Source organism: Pecten maximus, chromosome 2, assembly GCF_902652985.1.
Source record: "Pecten maximus chromosome 2, xPecMax1.1, whole genome shotgun sequence".
NCBI lineage: Eukaryota > Metazoa > Mollusca > Bivalvia > Pectinida > Pectinidae > Pecten > Pecten maximus.
In genome coordinates, this window is record NC_047016.1 from 14837946 (window position 1) to 14859174 (window position 21229).

General features: G+C 35.4%; 2 protein-coding genes across 2 annotated transcripts in view; one reads left to right on the top strand and one right to left on the bottom strand.

Annotated features, from left to right (window-relative positions):
* LOC117318938 (phosphatidylserine lipase ABHD16A-like) overlaps nt 1–17066 on the bottom strand; it is a 29774-nt gene extending 12708 nt beyond the window's left edge. Inside the window, exons 1-13 of the mRNA XM_033873869.1 lie at nt 16880–17066; nt 12100–12156; nt 11694–11760; nt 11436–11522; nt 8803–8882; nt 7575–7633; nt 6513–6599; nt 5967–6040; nt 5341–5381; nt 3327–3437; nt 2721–2834; nt 659–823; nt 122–185 (exon numbers count right to left, since the gene is read on the bottom strand). Of these exons, the coding sequence (XP_033729760.1) occupies nt 122–185; nt 659–823; nt 2721–2834; nt 3327–3437; nt 5341–5381; nt 5967–6040; nt 6513–6599; nt 7575–7633; nt 8803–8882; nt 11436–11522; nt 11694–11760; nt 12100–12156; nt 16880–16975 (1102 nt within the window). The 5' untranslated portion in view covers nt 16976–17066. The remainder of the gene's footprint in view (nt 1–121; nt 186–658; nt 824–2720; nt 2835–3326; nt 3438–5340; nt 5382–5966; nt 6041–6512; nt 6600–7574; nt 7634–8802; nt 8883–11435; nt 11523–11693; nt 11761–12099; nt 12157–16879) is intronic.
* Nucleotides 17067–17174: 108 nt separating this feature from the next.
* On the top strand, nt 17175–20700 carry LOC117318949 (calcyclin-binding protein-like). The gene is made up of 3 exons (XM_033873875.1): nt 17175–17337; nt 18445–18676; nt 20564–20700. The coding sequence occupies exons 1-3, from the start codon at nt 17323–17325 to the stop codon at nt 20683–20685; spliced, it is 369 nt and encodes a 122-aa protein (XP_033729766.1). The 5' UTR covers nt 17175–17322; the 3' UTR covers nt 20686–20700.
* Nucleotides 20701–21229: the final 529 nt, after the last annotated feature.

Here is a 21229-nt window from a genome sequence, read left to right on the forward strand (position 1 = left end):
TCATCAATATTCTTCAAGATAAGGAATCTCCTTTACTTAAAATCCATAGGAAAGCATTATTGGATGCAAATAAAAAATCTTAATCATTAGTTTCTTATTATTGTAGATATTCTGTACTTACTGGCAAACTGAGGCATCCTGGCAATAGCTAACGGCTCAACATGATCAAATGTGGCATCCAGTGTCTAAAACATTAATTCAGAGTTTAAACATCACCAGATATTAAAAAATACTGAAGTCATAGATCACAGATTTAAACATCACCAGATATTAATAATCACTGAACTCACAGCTCACAGATTCAAACATCACCAGATATTCAAAAATACTGAATTCTTTGCTCACAGATTTAAACATCACCAGATATTCAAAAATACTGAATTCTTTGCTCAGATCTAACGTCAGCATATATTCTTATTTTCTGAACTCATACCTCACAGATTTAACATAAGCAGATATTCTCATTTGATATTTTACTTAAAACATAGCTTACTGATTTAAATTTATTAAAATAATCTTGTTCACTGATTTCACAACCGACACGTTTTCAATTTAATTCACCAGATTAATTTTCAATATCTAGAAACCACGTAGTCAAACATTTTTAATCTCCGAGATTTCAATATCTGTAAACAACGGTGTATGTACAGATACTCACCACACATTTGATGGTAGGATAGGTCTTGGCTGCCCAGGAGGCTGGATAGCCACCGATGGACCAGGCAAACAGCCAGATGTTTTCAGGGGGGAAGTTTAACTTGTTAATGGCATACTGCATGACGGCGTCCATAGCACATTGGTCTTGCTCAGGAGTAGGGGAGCCCTGTTATGGTGTATAAATAATAGGTTACACTCAGTCTGTTGGTTATTTATTATCATTTAAATTCATTTATAAGTTGGCAGCACATAACATCGTTAATTATGTTCTACACTACAGACTATTAATTGCAGTAATAGCTTGTTTGGTAGTAGGTTTGCCAATTTGATAACAATAATAATTTGAAGTTGTAATACACTGCTGTACTACAGCAACATAGCCATCTCAAAGTGGTTCACAAACTATTTTTAGTGTTTATTTGGCATTTAGCTACCTATGTCTTTCTCAACTCCCTAGGGAGCATACAGCCAGGAGCTACCATTTCGTCCCTTACAGCTTACATGTAACATTTCTTACACTGCCCTACTACATACTCATTTACAACTGAGTGGACTTGAACACAATGGAGTAAAGTATCTTGTTCAAGGACACAACACAGCGTCCGTGTCGGGACTGAAACTAACGACCCATTTGGTCATGTAGCCCTACATCCTATCACCAGACCAAAGTGCCTCCATAATATAGGATGTACGTTGGACTGTTTAAAATCTAAAGATTTTTTTTCAGAATTTATAATCTTACCTACAGTCTGAACAGACCCTCTAAAATCATGTAGATATTCTTACCTACAGTCTGAACATACCCTCTAAAATCATGTAGATATTCTTACCTACAGTCTGAACATACCCTCTAAAATCATGTAGATATTCTTACCTACAGTCTGAACATACCCTCTAAAATCATGTAGATATTCTTACCTACAGTCTGAACATACCCTCTAAAATCATGTAGATATTCTTACCTACAGTCTGAACATACCCTCTAAAATCATGTAGATATTCTTACCTACAGTCTGAACATACCCTCTAAAATCATGTAGATATTCTTACCTACAGTCTAAACATACCCTCTAAAATCATGTAGATATTCTTACCTACAGTCTGAACATACCCTCTAAAATCATGTAGATATTCTTACCTACAGTCTGAACATACCCTCTAAAATCATGTAGATATTCTTACCTACAGTCTGAACATACCCTCTAAAATCATGTAGATATTCTTACCTACAGTCTAAACATACCCTCTAAAATCATGTAGATATTCTTACCTACAGTCTGAACATACCCTCTAAAATCATGTAGATATTCTTACCTACAGTCTGAACATACCCTCTAAAATCATGTAGATATTCTTACCTATACAGTCTAAACATACCCTCTAAAATCATGTAGATATTCTTACCTACAGTCTGAACATACCCTCTAAAATCATGTAGATATTCTTACCTACAGTAAATCATGTAGATATTCTTACCTACAGTCTGAACATACCCTCTAAAATCATGTAGATATTCTTACCTACAGTCTGAACATACCCTCTAAAATCATATAGATAATCTTACCTACAGTCTAAACATACCCTCTAAAATCATGTAGATATTCTTACCTACAGTCTAAACATACCCTCTAAAATCATGTAGATATTCTTACCTACAGTCTGAACATACCCTCTAAAATCATGTAGATATTCTTACCTACAGTCTGAACATGCTCTCTAAAATCATGTAGATATTCTTACCTACAGTCTGAACATACCCTCTAAAATCATGTAGATATTCTTACCTACAGTCTGAACATACCCTCTAAAATCATGTAGATATTCTTACCTACAGTCTAAACATACCCTCTAAAATCATGTAGATATTCTTACCTACAGTCTGAACATACCCTCTAAAATTATGTAGATAATCTTACCTACAGTCTAAACATACCCTCTAAAATCATGTAGATGACTGTGTACTAGGTAACTACATAAGTAAACTTGCTAAAATGCAGAGTACTTTTCAGATTGTTCAATCAACAAGAAGTCATCACACTATACCAGGCACAGATAAAACCTACAGAACTGCCAGCAAAGCCCGGATGGTTCCAGCCGAGGACGGAGTAGCCAGCATCAAGTGGTGTCTTAGTACAGCCGATCTCGTAGAACCCTGAATTCCCTTCACATGTTATCACCTAGGTAAAACAAAACCTGCCTGTACTACATTACTGAACAACAGATATATGAATAGTTGTACTGTTATGAATTACGTAAAACCTGAAAAATATTACTTACCATGCAACTTAATTATCAAGAATTAAGTAAAACAAATACCTAATGTCTATCTTATTTACCTATTATTAGTAATTCAAACAAGTATTTCTTTTACCCATACTTATTTGAAAATTACTTAAAATCAAATTACTTGCAATTACTTACCCAGTGAATAAATCAATTACTTGAAAACATACTGATTTTAAGTAAAATGACTACTTATCTAAATAAGTGAAATTTTGTTTTGAGTGTTTAAACTGTATAATAATTTCATCCAATCAAAATTGCTGTCTTGTCTTTGAAGACCTTTGAGGTATTTGGTAACATCCTTTTCCCTTTGTAATATTGCCTGATATTTTCAGTAACATAGTTAGACTTGACATTTATATGAGGATGATCATCGTATTCCTTACCAGTGTATGTCCCTTCTGTACCATTGTCTGTCCCTGTGGTCTGCGGTCTATAAACATGGTGTCTATCTCATTCTTGTCCTCCGTCTCAACCTTACATCTCCTACCTTTACACTAAACACACAGGTTACAAGTTAATCACGGACTACAACTTCAAAATAATTCATCAAGTATAAATGTGATGAATTCTGTCACACAAACGTTTTAGAATTGTTTTCTTATCCAGTAAATCAAGGTCCTATAGCAGGACAGACTACCATTCGCATGAACTGTTGGAACACAAAAATCTTTGTTTTACTGCTTATCAACTGCCAAAATGGTCTTGGTAGTTGACTAATGAGTTTTGAAAACTTAATGTTTAAAAGTTTCTTTCAATGTCCATTAAAAAAAATTTCAATTTAAAGTTCGAAGCAAAAAGACTCTACCAGTATTTTCCTTCAACCAATGATCAATCCTGGTGAACCCTAGGCTTCAGTAACCAGGCAAAACAATATACTAAACATTTAAATAAAGCTGAAATTCATCACTGAATCCAGACTATTCCACTTTGAGAAGAAGGAAATATTGGCAGACATAGTTGAGAAGAAAGAAATATTGGCATATATAAATTGAGACAAAGGAAATATTGGCGGATATAATTGAGAGGAAGGAAATATTGGGAGAAATAAATTGAGATAAAGGAAATATTGGCATATATAATTGAGACAAAGGAAATATTGGCAGACAAAGTTAAGAAGAAGGAAATACATACATGCCATATTTTTGGGAGACCAATAAGGGAGATTGATGATTATTTTAAGGGAGTTTTGCCTAAAATAAGGGAGATTTGTGCGCAACATGAATATCGACATTTTTACTCAATTTTTAAGCAATTAACTAATTTATTTTGGATATTAATCATATTGTATATGCAAACAACAAAAAGTTGTATAAGGTAAAAAATGCAATAAGAATACATTCAGATTCTGATGATATGAAAAAAAAAAATTCTATTTTTTTTTTATGCAACACAAAAAGTTTCACAGCTTTATGCATATTACATAACAGCATTTGAAAAGGGTATATTATAATTAAATGTAGCTAAAGATTAAAACAAGCAAGTTAATCATTTATCAGTTTGGATTTTCTTAAAATTAGAAAGCTTGATCCACTCTGAGGGAACACATCAGTTGTAAAAATCACCATGAAATGTCCTGTGGGATCCCTTATGTTGGACCATTTAGATATAAAAATATTCCAAGTGTGCAAGTGTATACATGAAATCATGAGAACGGAAGATGACCGTAATCGTCATTTTTGACGGAGGTCTCACCAATAAAGAAGATGTTCATGTTAGGAGACTGCAGTAAATCTTATCACGATCATTCTAGATTTTGTATATTGTCTCTGTCATGGACTGTACAGTCATTGTAAACATCATGATTGACCACTACGACCAACAGATGTGCTAATTTTGATAGTTTTCTAACAGAAAATATCGGATTTCATCTTGCTATCACTGATCAACGATACACATGGTAAATGAAAAACACGTGTGATTTTGCGTCTGACCAGACTCTGTATCAATTACCATCATCAAAGTATGGTCCTAAAAGAAAACAAACAATAATTCAAGTCTGTTAGCAAAGGGGGTTAAAGTTGTTTGTAAGCGACTTGCCTTTATTTCATGGTGATAGATATTCTAGCGCAAACATTACACTAGCCAGATATTGGGAGAAATAATTGAGAGGAAGGAAATATTGGCAGATATAATTGAGACAAAGGAAATATTGGCAGACAAAGTTAAGAAGAAGGAAATATTGGCAGATATAATTGAGATGAAGGAAATATTGGCAGACAAAGTTAAGAAGAAGGAAATATTGGCAGATATAATTGAGATGAAGGAAATATTGGCAGACAAAGTTAAGAAGAAGGAAATATTGGCAGATATAATTGAATTTGAGATGAAAGAAATATTGGCAGATATAATTGAATCTGAGATGAAAGAAATATTGGCAGATATAATTGAAACAGTTACCTCGTCCACCAGCCTTCCTCTTTCCTGGATCAGCATGTTTTCTTGAAATAAGCAAACATGAAATGGTGAGAAGATAAAAGAGCTCATCACTCTTTGTTCATTATATGTAATCTGTAACTGAAATAAAGAGGCTCTAAGGTAATCAAATTCATCGTCTGGATTTAAACCGACGACACTTCTACCAATCTGACAGGTACAATATTGTAAATAAAGAGGCTCTAAGGCAATAAAATTCATCATCTGGATTTAAACCAACGACACTACTACCAATCTGACAGGTACAATTGTAAATAAAAAGACTCTAAGGTAATCAAATTCATCATCTGGATTTAAACCAACTACACAATCAATCTGACAGGTACAATTGTAAATAAAGATATGTTTTGATATTCAGAGTAAACTCTTTTTTTTGTAGAAATCTGGCTCTTGAAAATAGTCCATTTTAAGGCTGAAGATTTCTTACTTTATGGTAATATCTTAAGAAGACAAATTGCTACAATTGTATTATGATAATTTACATTGAAATCCATTGTATGCTAGCTGTAATATACCTGATCTACAAATCTTGTTATAAATGTACTATTATATATATATAATTCACCATATAACAATGGGCAGTGACATACCTAGGAGAGTGTTGATGAGAGCTGTCGAGCCGGGGTACATCATACGACGACCAAAGGTGTGGGCACACATGTAACTGGAAATATAACACATCAATATTACCCTCATATATATAGTCTTTATCCCAATAAAGCACATCCTCATGTGGTGTATATTACTATGAAAAACATACTACTGTAAACATGGTTATTTTTGCAGGGGGTTAATCTCGCGATTTTGATATGTAAACTTTACGCTTTGGGGTAATTTTCGCAATCGATCCACCTTCGTTTGTAGTTCAAGATTATGCAAATTGATATCAAAATAATATGTATGTGGGGGAATTTTCGTGATCAAAAGGACTCCGCTTAATTAGCGTTAATTTCCCCCTCACGTAAATTTCCACGTTTACTGATTGAAAACTGACAAAAGATATGTTGCACTGAATGATCTATATAAATTTTATTCCACTCATCTGATAGAAGTTGTGTCTTGATCTTCACTCATCAGAACGAGGGGACAAGTCCTGCCCCTGTAATAACTCCCTGTGGGTAGTAAGACCCTCTTACCTCAGTGCAGACAGTGGAACCTGTGTGATGGACCCAGTGGCTGGTGGCTGTGATCTCCCTGCAGTGTCTTTGTTCCTTGTTGATGCTCTGAAAAGTGAAATTGAGTTAAAAACTAAATATTTGTCAAAGTAATGTCACCATGTTCTCTGATCAGTAATGATCATCAGCATTAATACTCTACAATTTGAAAACTGATAGTAACACTGTAAATATTTGTACTGTGTCATGCAATACATCATATTCTGAGATAAGCCGAGCAGTGGCCATGTACAGGAGTAAAGAAGTGGCCTGACACATTCGTCAAATGTTCCTAGCTGTGGTTATCTCTTTCAGTCCTTATATCTTGGAAACATAAATTCCTCATACCCTCGTCAATTGTATACCCTGTGGTATGGTGTATAGTAACATTTCAAATAATGAATCAACAATTACGACAGTAGCTCACACAAGTTAGTCGCCATGAAAGTATTAATCAGGTTTTAAAACTGACAGAGAACTGTCACTGCAGACATTTTTTTATTGAAAGGTTTCACATTAATCCAATAGATTTAGAAGTCCTCCATGTATGATTGTATATTTCTGTTTATTACACTATAGGCCTACTGGTGTTTGGTGCAGACTTTCTCTGTCATGGCCATGTTTTTTTTAAATATAAGATTTACAGCATGTTATTTTACTATAACATTTAAGATTAGAAAAAGTTTTTCCAGAAATCACAAAAGAAAAAAAAATCTGTGAAATGTGTGGGCCATTTTTGTTTTTTACTTTTTGGGTATTTGCACAATAATTTCTACAGATATCTAGTGAAATGATCCAGCTAACCTAACAGAACAGTTATTTAAATTTTCAATTTGTTTATTGACCTTGAGCTTTACAGTTCATCAGTAACAAACATGTATAACAATTAATTCATACACTGTACAGTTGGTGGGCACTGCCTGCATGATAGCAGTGTAGAACAAAGAAAATAAATTGTGTAGAGAATGAACAATTCAAAATTAGGCGTTAATCAATACAATAAGGCTTTATTATAAAGTTGTATATATCTTCAATAATACTAACCCAACACTGTAGTCAATTGGCCAAGCCCAAAATTCAAAATCAAATTTTGACAGCTGCCTCTGAAATAGAAAAAAAAGATTGTCTTTCAAGTTCTGATTACTACAAATTGTCAAAATCAAATTCAGTATAACAATCCTACTTAAAACAAGAGTTGTCAGAAAAAAAACAGCTGGCCCGAAGAGTAGAAATTCAGAATTACAATGTAGTTACTTAATAGTAGTTCAAAAGTCAGTCAAGATCAGCAGATCTGCAAATGTAGTACCAATGGAAAGGCCTTGTCACAAAGAATACAAGTGAAACACCAAAGCTGTATCCTCATTAGAAATAACACAACACTGTTTTATAAAAGATTTAAGATAGAATTGTACAGACACTGTGGCTGACAGGGGTATAGCAATAGCTCTCCGGGACTTCATCTCTGTGAGCTAAAACTTAAGACAGAACAAAACATGTCTCCTAGCTGCCACAAAATGTTGTCTATATGAAACGCATCGCTTCAGATACATTGTCCAGTAATGATCCGTCGAAATGAAATACAATTAACAAGCATTTTAATAGTGTTGCCAGTAATTAGAAACCAGACCCACAATTGTAATGTAACTTGAGAATGTAATCAGGAAGTCAACAACATACATCTGTATTTAGTAATGTGTAATTTGGATTACAGGTACAAACATGGCTACCATAGCTTTTACTCCCAAGGCCAACAATATTGTAAGTAAATCATCCCAGATTTCTCATGTTTTTCGGATTCTTAAATCTTAACAGTACGTTATTTCAGATTGAAGATGTTTAATCTTTCCAACCTGTCCTAGAAATTTTACTATATTGGCCGTAAATTTTTGCTATTGTATGAAATACACACAATTCTAACACAGAACACATCTTTGATGATCTATTATCCAGAGTTTGTCAGTTTCTGTCAGTTTTAAAGATCATAGCACATTATATGGTACATAAAAACATAATAGCACTTCTAAAATATATCCAGTTATTTTCATGGCATACCCATATTAATTCATGTATGGTTATTTCATTTATGACTATATAAAACTATTCATCTTCTAGTATTACTAGAAATGTGCCAGACATATAGGATTGTGGGCAAGAACACTAGAAATACAAAGGAAGCCGCTATTTAGAAACTTTGTTTAAACCCACAGTAATCCAGGATTTAACAATAACCAATAAAATCCATCAGACAACATGATCCAGAAGATCACTTTACCCGGTATTCATCTGATTTCTGTGCCTTCATCAGGATATCCAGAAACATGATATAATCCCAGTTGTCCCACCGGCCTTTTCCTGTAAAAATAAACAGTCCAGGTCATAACCTAGTATAACTTAGTATATTCTGAACGCAGGCATAAATGCCTCTATATTCAGATTGTAGTCCATGTACCGGTAATATTCAAACAAAGATATATTAGTGTTTATGTTGTGATATTACTCCTGAATCGTGACAGATACCTGTAGTGTTAACTGAATCGTTACCAGATACCTGTAGTGTTAACTGAATTGTGACCAGATACATGTAGTGTTAACTGAATGGTGACCAGATACCTGTAGTGTTAACTGAATCGTTACCAGATACCTGTAGTGTTAACTGAATTGTGACCAGATACATGTAGTGTTAACTGAATCGTTACCAGATACCTGTAGTGTTAACTGAATTGTGACCAGATACCTGTAGTGTTAACTGAATCGTTACCAGATACCTGTAGTGTTAACTGAATCGTTACCAGATACCTGTAGTGTTAACTGAATCGAGACCAGATACCTGTAGTGTTAACTGAATCGTTACCAGATACCTGTAGTGTTTACTGAATCGAGACCAGATACCAGTAGTTTGTGACTAGATACCTGTAGTGTTAACTGAATCGTTACCAGATACCTGTAGTGTTAACTGAATTGTGACCAGATACCAGTAGTTTGTGACCAGATACCAGTAGTTTGTGACCAGATACCTTTAGTGTTAACTGAATTGTGACCAGATACCTGTAGTGTTAACTGAATCGTGACCAGATACCTGTAGCGTTAACTGAATTGTGACCAGATACCTGTAGTGTTAACTGAATTGTGACCAGATACCTGTAGTGTTAACTGAATCGTGACCAGATACCAGTAGTTTGTGACCAGATACCAGTAGTGTTCACTGAATCGTGACCAGATACCAGTAGTTTGTGACTAGATACCTGTAGTGTTAACTGAATGGTGACCAGATACCTGTAGTGTTAACTGAATGGTGACCAGATACCAGTAGTTTGTGACTGGACACCTTTAGTGTTAACTGAATTGTGACCAGATACCTGTAGTGTTAAATGAATGGTGACCAGATACCAGTAGTGTTAACTGAATTGTGACCAGATACCAGTAGTGTTAATTGAATCGTGACCAGATACCTGTAGTGTTTACTGAATTGTGACCAGATACCTGTAGTGTTAACTGAATTATGACCAGATACCTGTAGTGTTAACTGTACTTGTGACCAGATACCTGTAGTGTTAACTGAATCATGACCAGATACCTTTAGTGTTAACTGAATTGTGACCAGATACCTGTAGTGTTAATTGAATTGTGACCAGATATCTGTAGTGTTAACTGAATTGTGACCAGATACCTGTAGTGTTAACTGATTTGTGACCAGATACCTGTAGTGTTAACTGATTTGTGACCAGATACTTGTAGTGTTAACTGATTTGTGACCAGATACTTGTAGTGTTCATTAATCATGACCAGATACCTGTAGTGTTAACTGTATTTGTGACCAGATACCAGTAGTTTGTGACCAGATACCTGTAGTGTTAACTGTATTTGTGACCAGATACCAGTAGTGTTAACTGATTTGTGACCAGATACTTGTAGTGTTCATTAATCATGACCAGATACCTGTAGTGTTAACTGAACTTTAACTGGATAACAAAGTGGTAACCATTGACCATTTAAACTGAAAAGATAAGATTATAAATTATAGAGAAATACAGCTCATCAGCTAGAACACTGCAGCCAAGTTCAAACTGACATGAAATTGAGATATGATATTTCTTATGATGGATTTATATAACAAGATATTGCCAACAGTCAATGTTTTCTAAACAGTATTTGATATTAATAAAGGAACCAAAAAATGTGTCAACAAAACGTTAGCTGTGATAGTCTACATTATTGTGACCAACTTCAGCATGTACAAACCTCTTATTTTCGGTAATAGTGCATAAGTTTCATGAATTCCTGTGTATAATATATTATTTTGTGTTTGTTTTATTTAACACTGTATTTGGTGTTGGCTTTATCAATTTTTTAAACTGAGCTAAGTGAACATTGGCCAAATGGTATACAATTACCTGTATCAAGTACACATTCTTTTTTTCTGGAAGGGCGTTAATTTTTATTTCAAATGAATTAAAAAAACGCTTATATCAATTGTCCCTTTAAATTCTATATAATACAGACCTTTTTGAAGGACCTAAATATGTGCTAATAATTGCTATGAGCTCAGAATGCTTCACTAATTATATAGAGGATATCTAACAGGGTCTTCAGTAATACCAAATATATTTCACAAGTGTGGTTAATATTTTGATATTTTTCACGAGCGCATACTGTAAGATATTATGTTTATTACATTTTACAGGTAAATATCTTCTAGAATTCATTGTGGTCCCCGGTCAACGGCTCACAAATGTACGCCAAATTGTGATGTTATGTATTTTATCTTGCATTATGATGTCATATAACATGACGGAGAGCCAGGTAGAGCTATATGCAAATCTTCATTTTCCCCAATGTCATTTGGTTAAAGCAGTGTACTTATTGGTCAAATATTAAAATAAAGTATTGTAATGTTTGGGTTCTTACCTCTCAACAACCAGGCTACCAAGTAGATGACACTTAATGAAAAGCCCAGCTTTCCCAGACTGACCATACCATCCAGAGAGAAGTAACCTGGCAAAAAAAACATGCCTTAATAATCATAACACATCAAAATACAAATTTTTACTACAGATTATGATTTGTTGATACAATTCCCTGCACATGTTTATTTAAAATAATAAAGAGTAGAAATTAGATGATGAGGCATTCTGAGGTTACAACACTAGTCAGTCCTGTACTCACCTCTTCTGTACAACAGGGACAGTACCACTGGGGATGTCCAGTAGGAAAACGAGAAGCAGAATCTCAACTGTAAAATGTGATATATTGATACACATGTATTGCGTGATCATAAATAATTTCATGCTGAAATGAGTTGAAAACTGTTTAAAAGTTTTAGAATTGTATCATATTAAACAGCAAATGAATTCAATCTGCCAAAAAACTGTGTTGTCGTTTTTGTGTGATCATAATAAGGTTTTAAGGCATTACTTTGTTGGTATATTAATGTGATTTTAAAATGAAAGGTACAAATGTACATTAGATATTACATTGGCATCCAGAATTTATAGTTTATTTTGATGTTGTACCAGAATTTGATGTGGTGTTGACAGCGTTTGAGAAAGTATATGTTTAAGATTTAACTTACCACACTGATGAACTTGTTACCAGTGGCTTCCAACATATTTGGTGTGTAGACTTTGGCCTGTAGTAACAGCAAAAATTGAAATTTTAATGATTTCACCAAAGAAAATCAACTCAAAGAAAATCAACTAAAAGTAAAAACAAACAATTCTGAAATTTTTTGAATGAAAAAAAATCTGAAGTACCATGCATATTTCAGAAATTTGCCATTATATTCATATGGTACATGTACCTGTGACACAGAAACAACACATACTTGTGCATGAATACATGGGATGAATATTCATTATAATGTACATGTTTCATAACAAAGTTAGTTGCAATCATGTTTTTTTCAGTCATTTATCTAATTAAGACATGATTCAACTATTGAACATGTGAACAAGGTTTGTGAAATAACCTTTTTTTAGAAACATTTCAGAGATACGCTTTGGACGGTAATATTTAAGGTTTTCACCATTTATTTCCATGGTAAGAGTAAAATTATGGGAAATACAATCTGAATGGCACCACTAAATCACTAAAGAAAGGTGTGTACCAAGTTTCATTATCTTCAATAATTCGTCCGCTAAAATTCTGACTGGTGGCATGTTTCTATCAACTGCTCTTCAAAACCGGGGATTGTCATCCAAATCTGGCTACAGCTATTGAGGGAGTTTTAAATGGATGTTGCAGGAAATAGTAATACGTGTCCATTGATTGATCTCACACTCACTTGACTCCATGTCATATGTCAATCCATCAAATTATGGAGGCTGCATTGTTTGATTGTCGACTGTCTGCATAGGCAACAATCTTACCTACATGAAATATGCATCAGTCAATCAAAACTGCTTCCGGTAAAAATGCCTTGTTAACAACAGCTGGTTATTTTTTTCTCAATATCTGTACCATTTTATCATTATGATGTTGATAGATGAGGATATATAAGAATTATATTATCAAAACTAATCTTGCCAAGAAATATTGATTAAATTACTTCATTTTACTTTAATGGTATTTAATGAATAACCTGCATAGGAGCATATGTCCATGTTTACATTTCACAGAAAGTAATTCTGACTGGCTGTGACATATTTGGTCAAGTTAAAATGGCTTTCGATGTATGTTTGAAACAACACTTTAACTAGATTAAACAATGTCATCTCCATAATTTGACGAATTGACATGTAGTCAAGTGAGCCTAGAATAGATCAATGAGCACATAGATATATATTTCATACAACACAACTTTTTCTTGGTATAATCCCTAAATATCTGTAGCCAGATTTGGGTAACAATCCCCAGGTTTTGAAGAGCAGATATATAGCTGACTATAAACAGGCGACTGCGTGGTCAGAATTTTGGAGCCTGCGATTATGGTCAGTTTTAGAGGACTAAGGCACATGCATGGATGGACAGAACTCCCACAAACATTGAATATGCAAGTCACACTTGGATTAAAACTCATATCCAGGGACGTACATATATACAGGGATTGGAAACTGTTTCTACATGTATCTGTTAGTAATGATGTAGCGAGATGACATCGAGTTAACAACACTACCTTATTGTGAACCACTTTTCCAAAAATTCTAGTTCAATCGTTTCAATTTTTGAATCTGTAAAAAGCTGAATAAATTTCATGTGCACTGATTAAGTTTTTCTAGCAAATGACTTTAAGCAAAATGCTCAAATTTTGCATAGATCACTGAGCTTAGGCAATGGCCGCTTACTGTTCATAGTAAGGCCAAATAAAAATATAGTTGTGTTTCCTCTTTCCCGACCGACCCTATTTTTTCCCGCCGACCCTAAAACATTTTATTAGATTTGGCTACGCAGGTCTCAATTTTTTTTACGATTTTCCGGATTCCGCTACAGCGTTTATAATGACCGTAAATCGTAGTCATCCAAGCGCTTCTTCCGCCATCATGGCGACCGGCACAGCAATGTCAACTGTATTAGCAATACAAATGGAGGAATGTAGTCATCTAGATAAAGATGTTAAGTATATGTCGGCTTTCCCAAACAATACATTGATCGCTACAATGTTACATCGCGATTACGATATAAAGGGAGCCGACGTGTCTGTATTCGGCAAAACTGAACAATTTGTAATGTACATGCATACATACAAAGATTTTTGAAAATGTTTTTTTCAGTTTAATAGATACTGATGTTGTTCTGCTACCTTAGAAATGTTACTTCAAGCAATCATCTTTATTCAGTGCATGCACAGTGCAAATGTTTCTGTTGACAAATCTTGCCATTTGAATTTACTGTGAACAACAAAATTCAAAAATGGTACTGCAAAATAATGTCTAAAGTTTTAAAGTGTGTTTAAATGATCAAACCAAAACATTTAGTTCCTTGTTCTTGTTTATAATTCATTGTGTTGTTAATTTTGGAATTAAAATTAATCACTAAAAGTCAACAGGTGTCTGTATTTATTATCTCAATTAATTAAGCTTCAACCCGTCCAGATGATATAGATTTGGGTTTTTCTTTCTGTCTGTAAGACATATTTTGTTTTCGTGCAATAACAGAAACAAATATTGACCAATTTTCTGAAAAATTAGTAACAAGATTAATACCTTCAAGCTAATGCTTTGATATTAGAGAAAAGGTTGTTGTGTAGCAGTGTCATTATTTATTGACATTGGTATCTTGATAGATATTGTTTTAAAGGTGCTTATTTTTATTTGGGTTGCATATAGATGGGTTTAGCAGTGAGATTACAAATTTTTACAGGTACTTTCACATTTGATACACTATTTTTCACTTTGAGAACCTGTGGACAAACTGTATACTTAAGATTAGAGTTATCGGATCTGTTTTCAGTGATTATAGTGGAGGTATCGGGATCGAGCCCTCTGACCATGCCGTTGATTACTGTGGACTGGTAAGGATGAACCTTAAGAACTTTCTTGTTTAGTGACCTGGTGTCGAATGTACAAGAAATGCTATCCACAGCAACCTTCCACTCGGGTGGTAAAGTAAAATTTCCGGAATTCATAAAATCTTTGACAAGTCTTATTACATTGGTACCCATCAGACATGGGCATGATTTATTGTAATTTGTGTCAGGTACTACTAGTACTAGAACACTAAAGACTTTGTCAGACAGGAATGGCAATCGGACATCACATTCTATGAAACCTTTGATCTTAATGTTCGAACCATTGGCTACTGTCACATCAAGCCCTAAGGTTGATATATCTTGGAGGTCAGGTTTATGCGGCAAAGTTTTAAAAAATGACTCTGATATAGTAGAGACCATTGAACCGCTGTCTATCAAGCCCTTAACCTGAACACCATCGATGAAAATGTCACCTTCATTGGATACTCCTAAGAGTCTATCCAAGATGTTGGTTTGGCCTGCTGAAGATGATTCGGTCTCCGCTTGGCCTACCGCAGAGACCGTTACTCTTTTGGGTTATCAGAGGATTTTTGTTTGTCGTGGTTAGGTTTACCTCTGTGGTTACCTCGACCTCGACCACGACCACGACCTCTGCTCTGTCCTTGACCCTGGTAAGATTTGGATTGACCAGACCTAGAGTCCAGTTTCTCCAAAATCTTATTTTGAATCCCCACCTCATAGTGATGCTTCCGGGCAAATAGGAGCAATATCCTTCGCTCGGTTTCAGAGAAGAAGTTGTTTATATCAATATAGCCAAATTGACCCCTTTTGGCCCCGCCCTTCAGGCCCCTGGGGGGGTCAGCCCCATCATTTGTACAATTTTGAGTCCCCTACCCATAGGGATGCTTCTGACCAAATTTGGTCAAATTCTGATCAGTGGTTATGAAGAAGAAGTCAATTGTTGACGGACGGACGGACGGACGACAGACGACGGACGCCACGGTATGGCATAAGCTCACCTTGGTCCTTCAGACCAGGTGAGCTAAAAATAAAATAAAAAAATAAAATAAAATGTTTTTCCTACCTACCTACCCTATTTTCTTGGGAGCCGAAATGGGAAACACAACTATAATTTTATTTGGCCTAAATAACAAACAATTTACCGAAATATACTACATTATTGTGAACCACTTTTCTCCAAAAATACTCGATCGTCCAATTTTTTTCAGTTTTGGATTAGTAACAAGCTGAATAAATTCCATGTGTACTGAAGTACTGATTAAGTTTTTGAAACATATTTTTGTTATAAAGTTATCAAAATTTTGCATCAAATATAGTTTATATTTTAGCAAGTTTTCTCCAAAAATACTTGTCTTTTTTTTTTCATTATTGAATCAAATAAAGGCTGAATACATGTACATTGTTTGTGATCAAGTTTAATAGCAAACAATTTTGAAAAAAGTTATCTTCATTTTACATCAATTAGCAGACCTACAGTGTATGTATGTCCCTGTAATATCCAACATAATTATATTGGTGTATGACGATTGAATAATATTCATTACTATCTTTAGTGAATTGCAATAGAGTCATTGGTGGGCGTATAAATTACCAGGCATGTGGTACCCAATGGCCAGTACATTGCCAGTATAGATGGATTACATTAATATTATGACTTGCATACACTTAGTGCTTCTATAATTATAATTTTAGTGTGTATAGGGGTTTTCTTCTATACATGTTCTCACACAGACAAACTGGTTAACAAATATTGGATACTCGTACATCTGTATGAATTATAATATATGAAGAGAAATACCATATATAGCCAGTAACTATGTATATGTCTGTTAGTCTGTGGGTCCAGTTCAGCAACTTTCAGTTTATCGTCGTTGACATTGTACTTTCCTTTCCCACAAATAGAAAATTATCTCATTATATTTACATGTTTGTCTTCATATTTGGGTCTGTCTTCATCTCTGTGTCTGCGATATAATTTCGGGCCTCTAAAACATCTATAGATCTTCTCAAAATATGACATCGTTCTTTGTCGGCCTCAGTATATTCTACGGCGATGAGCTTCTTGTTGGGCCCAGTTGGTTAGGCGTAATATTACGAGCATTCGAGTTTTTCGGACTTCTTCTATTGCAAGTAATGAAAAATTTCGAATGTGTAGGAAAGTAAACGCATCATAGTCGTTAAAACGTTTCATAAAAAGGAATTATGAGATGAACTGTTAAGCGTGCAAATAACGGTGTTCATAAATTTTGGCACACATGTTGGAAAAATCCAGAATTCAGCTAGTACATTGCTGCAAGAGTGTGTTGTTGGCGTGAAACAGGTCACAGTGATTAGATACAGTTAGTCTACTGATACCCCCAAATAGCCATGAGTACGGATGAAGTAAGTTTACGTAGTTCAAATTTAGCTTTAAGTGACACAGACGCTGAAATTTTCATAAACTTTACTTTCATTTTCGTTTCACCCATCCAGAACAAAGGGGTGGTAACATTTAATTACAAAGTGTATTAATTGGTCGGTTGACTGATTTTGAAGTAGAAAAGTTGTAATTGATCAACGACAGTTGGTTATCATATCTATATTTCCTTGTCCTCTCTTCCGCCATATAATCTGGTCACGCTCACAGCACTGGCAAAATAACCTCTCGCTCACACCAGTAGGCTAAATGGAATTCCCATTACTCGGAGCTAGAAAGGTGACCTATTGTCTTCTCCACTTTAACCGTACTCCCTCTTTCATAAAGTCTTTCCAAACTGAACAAGTAGACTATCAACAATACCTCTCATTTCAAATTGATGTTGCCTGGCAATGACACCGAATTTGTAACAGATGTACAAATGTAATAAGAAATGGGACCTCCAAGTGTAGTCCCTACTACAAGAAAATGTAGGTTAATCCCACTGATTTGAGCCACTGTACCATATAATTTAGTAAGGTGATACTATCCACTTTTACACAAATCCCCTCAACTCATTTCAAGACTTGACATGATAAACCTGAGTACATGTATATGTCCCCATCTCTCTTTAAAACTTTACACTAACCTTTACCTCCATCTCCTAGACTTTACACCTTTACTATAACCAGTACATCTTCCTCCGAGACTTTACATTAACACCTATATACCCCTGTCTTTTAATACTGCTTTCCAGATTTTAGAATATATCAAGTCATTCCTATAAATTCATTACAAGTAAATGTTTGGCGTTTATCTAGCAAATAGAGCATTTCAAAATAAGTTTTGTCAAGGTTAAAGTCAGCTATACAATGTAGCGATCTAATGAACTGCTCTTTTTGGCTTTAAATTTAGCTCGAGAGCACACATTCTCTCCAAATTCAAAGCAGTTGTCGTCATGAATGGATACCAGGTACACAGGGGATTACTTCTAGATTGTTATTTCCACCTTGCATACAGTGTACCTTGGTTCAAAATAACTTGCCACTTCAACTGTTATTGTTACATATAAGTACATCTTTTTGTTTTTGAAGCTAAGGAAGGATGCTGCAGAATTGAAGGGTTTCCTGGAAACTGCATCTCGTCCCAGAGTAAAAGATATTTTATCTGTAGAACTTCGGAAGATAGAAACAGATATCATCAACAAAGAGGAGGCTGACAGAACAAGTGACGTTGCCATGGAAACAGAAACTGCTAAACCTACAACAGAGGAACTAAAAATCAAACAGCCTCGTTCTGTATCCTACATACAGGAGAAAACTTATGGTAAACTATTGTTATGGCAGCATGGTTCATTGTTAGCTCACCTGGTCCAAAGGACCAAGGTGAGCTTATGCCATACCGTGGCGTCCGTCGTCCGTCCGTCTGTCGTCCGTCCGTCCGTCCGTCAACAATTGACTTATTTGACTTCTTCTTCATAACCGCTGATCAGAATTTAAACAAATTTGGTCAGAAGCATCCCTATGGGTAGGGGACTCAAAATAGTACAAATGATGGGGCTGACCCCCTGGGAGCCTCTGGGGTGGGGCCAAAAGGGGTCAATTTGGCGCTATTGATATAAACGACTTCTTCTCTGAGACCAAGCAATGGCTATCGCTCATATTTACCTGGTAGCATCACTATGGGGTGGGGATTCAAAATTGTACAAATGATGGGGCCGACCCCCCAGGGGCCTGAGGGGCAGGGCCAAATGTGGTTAATTGGGTTATATTGATATAAACGACTTCTTCTCTGAAACTGAGCAATGGCTATTGCTCATATTTGCCTGGTAGCATCACTATGGGGTGAGGATTCAAAATTGTACAAATGATGGGGCTGACCTATGGGGGGCCTGAGAGGTGGGGCCAAATGTGGTCAATTGGGCTATATTGATATAAACGACTTCTTCTCTGAAACTGAGCAATGGCTATTGCTCATATTTACCTGGTAGCATCACTATGGGGTGGGGATTCAAAATTGTACAAATGATGGGGCCGACCCCCCAGGGGCCTGAGGGGCGCGGCCAAATGTGGTCAATCGGGCTATATTGATATAAACGACTTCCTCTCTGGAACCAAGCAATGGCTATTGCTCATATTTGCCTGGTAGCATCACTATGGGGTGGGGATTCAAAATTGTACAAATGATGGGGCCGACCCCCCAGGGGCCTGAGGGGCGGGCCAAATGTTGTCAATCTGGCTATATTGATATAAACGACTTCTTCTCCGGAACCAAGCAATGATATCTCTCATATTAGACTGATAGCATCACCTTGGGTAGGAATTTGAAATTGTACAAATGACAGGGCTGACCCCCCCCCTGGGGGCTGATAGGCGGGGCAAAAGGGTGTCAATTTGGCTAAATTGATATAAACAACTTATTCTCTGAAACTTAGTAATGGTTTGACTGGTAGCAGGGTTTCAAAATTGTATAAAGGAAGGAGCTGACCGCCCGGGGGGCAGAGGGCAGGGTCAAAAGGGGTCAATTGGTTTAAACAACTTCTTTTCTGAAACTAATTAGCAATGGATATCATTCACATTTGTGTGGTAGCATCCCTATGGGGTTGCGCTAAGAGTCAATTTCATTTCATGGATTAATGCACTTTTGGGCATTTTTAGGATTAAAATAAAACCAATGTACATGTACCCATATAAAATGCTTATGATATATATTGACATAGCAATACCAGCGACAAATATACTTAAGCATCATTCTTGTTTCATATCTCATGAAACCAGGTGAGCGATACAGGCCCTCTGGGCCTCTTGTATAATGACTGTCACATGCTTGCTTGATTTTTTACCCTAAATTTAGACATCAGTAAAATGTATTTATTGTTTGCAAGTAAATTATTTTAAAAGTCTAAGCCTTCATTAGCCTTCAGAAAGAGCAGCTGTAGATATGTCATATTACAGTATAAGTTAGTCAATATGAGGTGTATATTATCCGATGAAACCTGTTGCAATAACTTAATGGTGTAAAATATAAAAGACCAATTTGAGAAAAGATAAAGAAAACAATATTTGGAAGAGTTTAAATTGATTTCAGCTGCAAGCAAGATAGAGGGAGTTAACCTGAATGTAGGAAATAAATTCAGTTATTTCTGTGTCAGGATTTTCAGTGATCTTTAAATTTTGAAATTTATCTTTAAAAAAAATGTTGACATCATTTTAGCTTGGGATCAGTCGGAAAAATTCATGAAAATCTATGCCCAGTTGCCTGATGTCCAAAGTTTACCCACGGATAAAATCACTTGTGATTTTACTTCAAGGTTGGTATTCATAGAAACTACATAACTTCTCAGCTCCATTAAAATACTTAGAAGAGAGTGAACTACATTAGCCATACTGCATGTAATAGCTCATTCCCGCCATACATTGTTTTCGCTAAATGTCCCATATCAGCTCACACACTATGATAGTAAAGGGTGTTAAGAAAATCTGTACTGCAAATATAAAATGGTGTTACTTCAAGAATAATAAAGACATTTGTATAATTTGATCTTTCTGTTTAAAATAACCTTAGGCACCACCTTTGTATCTGATTATATTTTTTATTCTATTAGGCATTGAGTGAATTTAGACACATGTCCCTGAGGTATACCTCTCCAGGCAAATCTTAAATGACATCGTAATTGGGCCATTGACATTAGACAGGGGTCTCCATACACCTCAGTATCAAGAATACTTCAAAGATTTTCAATTGGATTTAAATTGGGAGAATTGGCAGGCAAATCCTCTTTAGAAATAAAGTTTGGCAAATTATTTGTACATCATTCCTGTGAAGCATGAGCTGTATGGGGTGTTGCACCATCCTGCTGGAAAATAGCCTGCCTGGGGT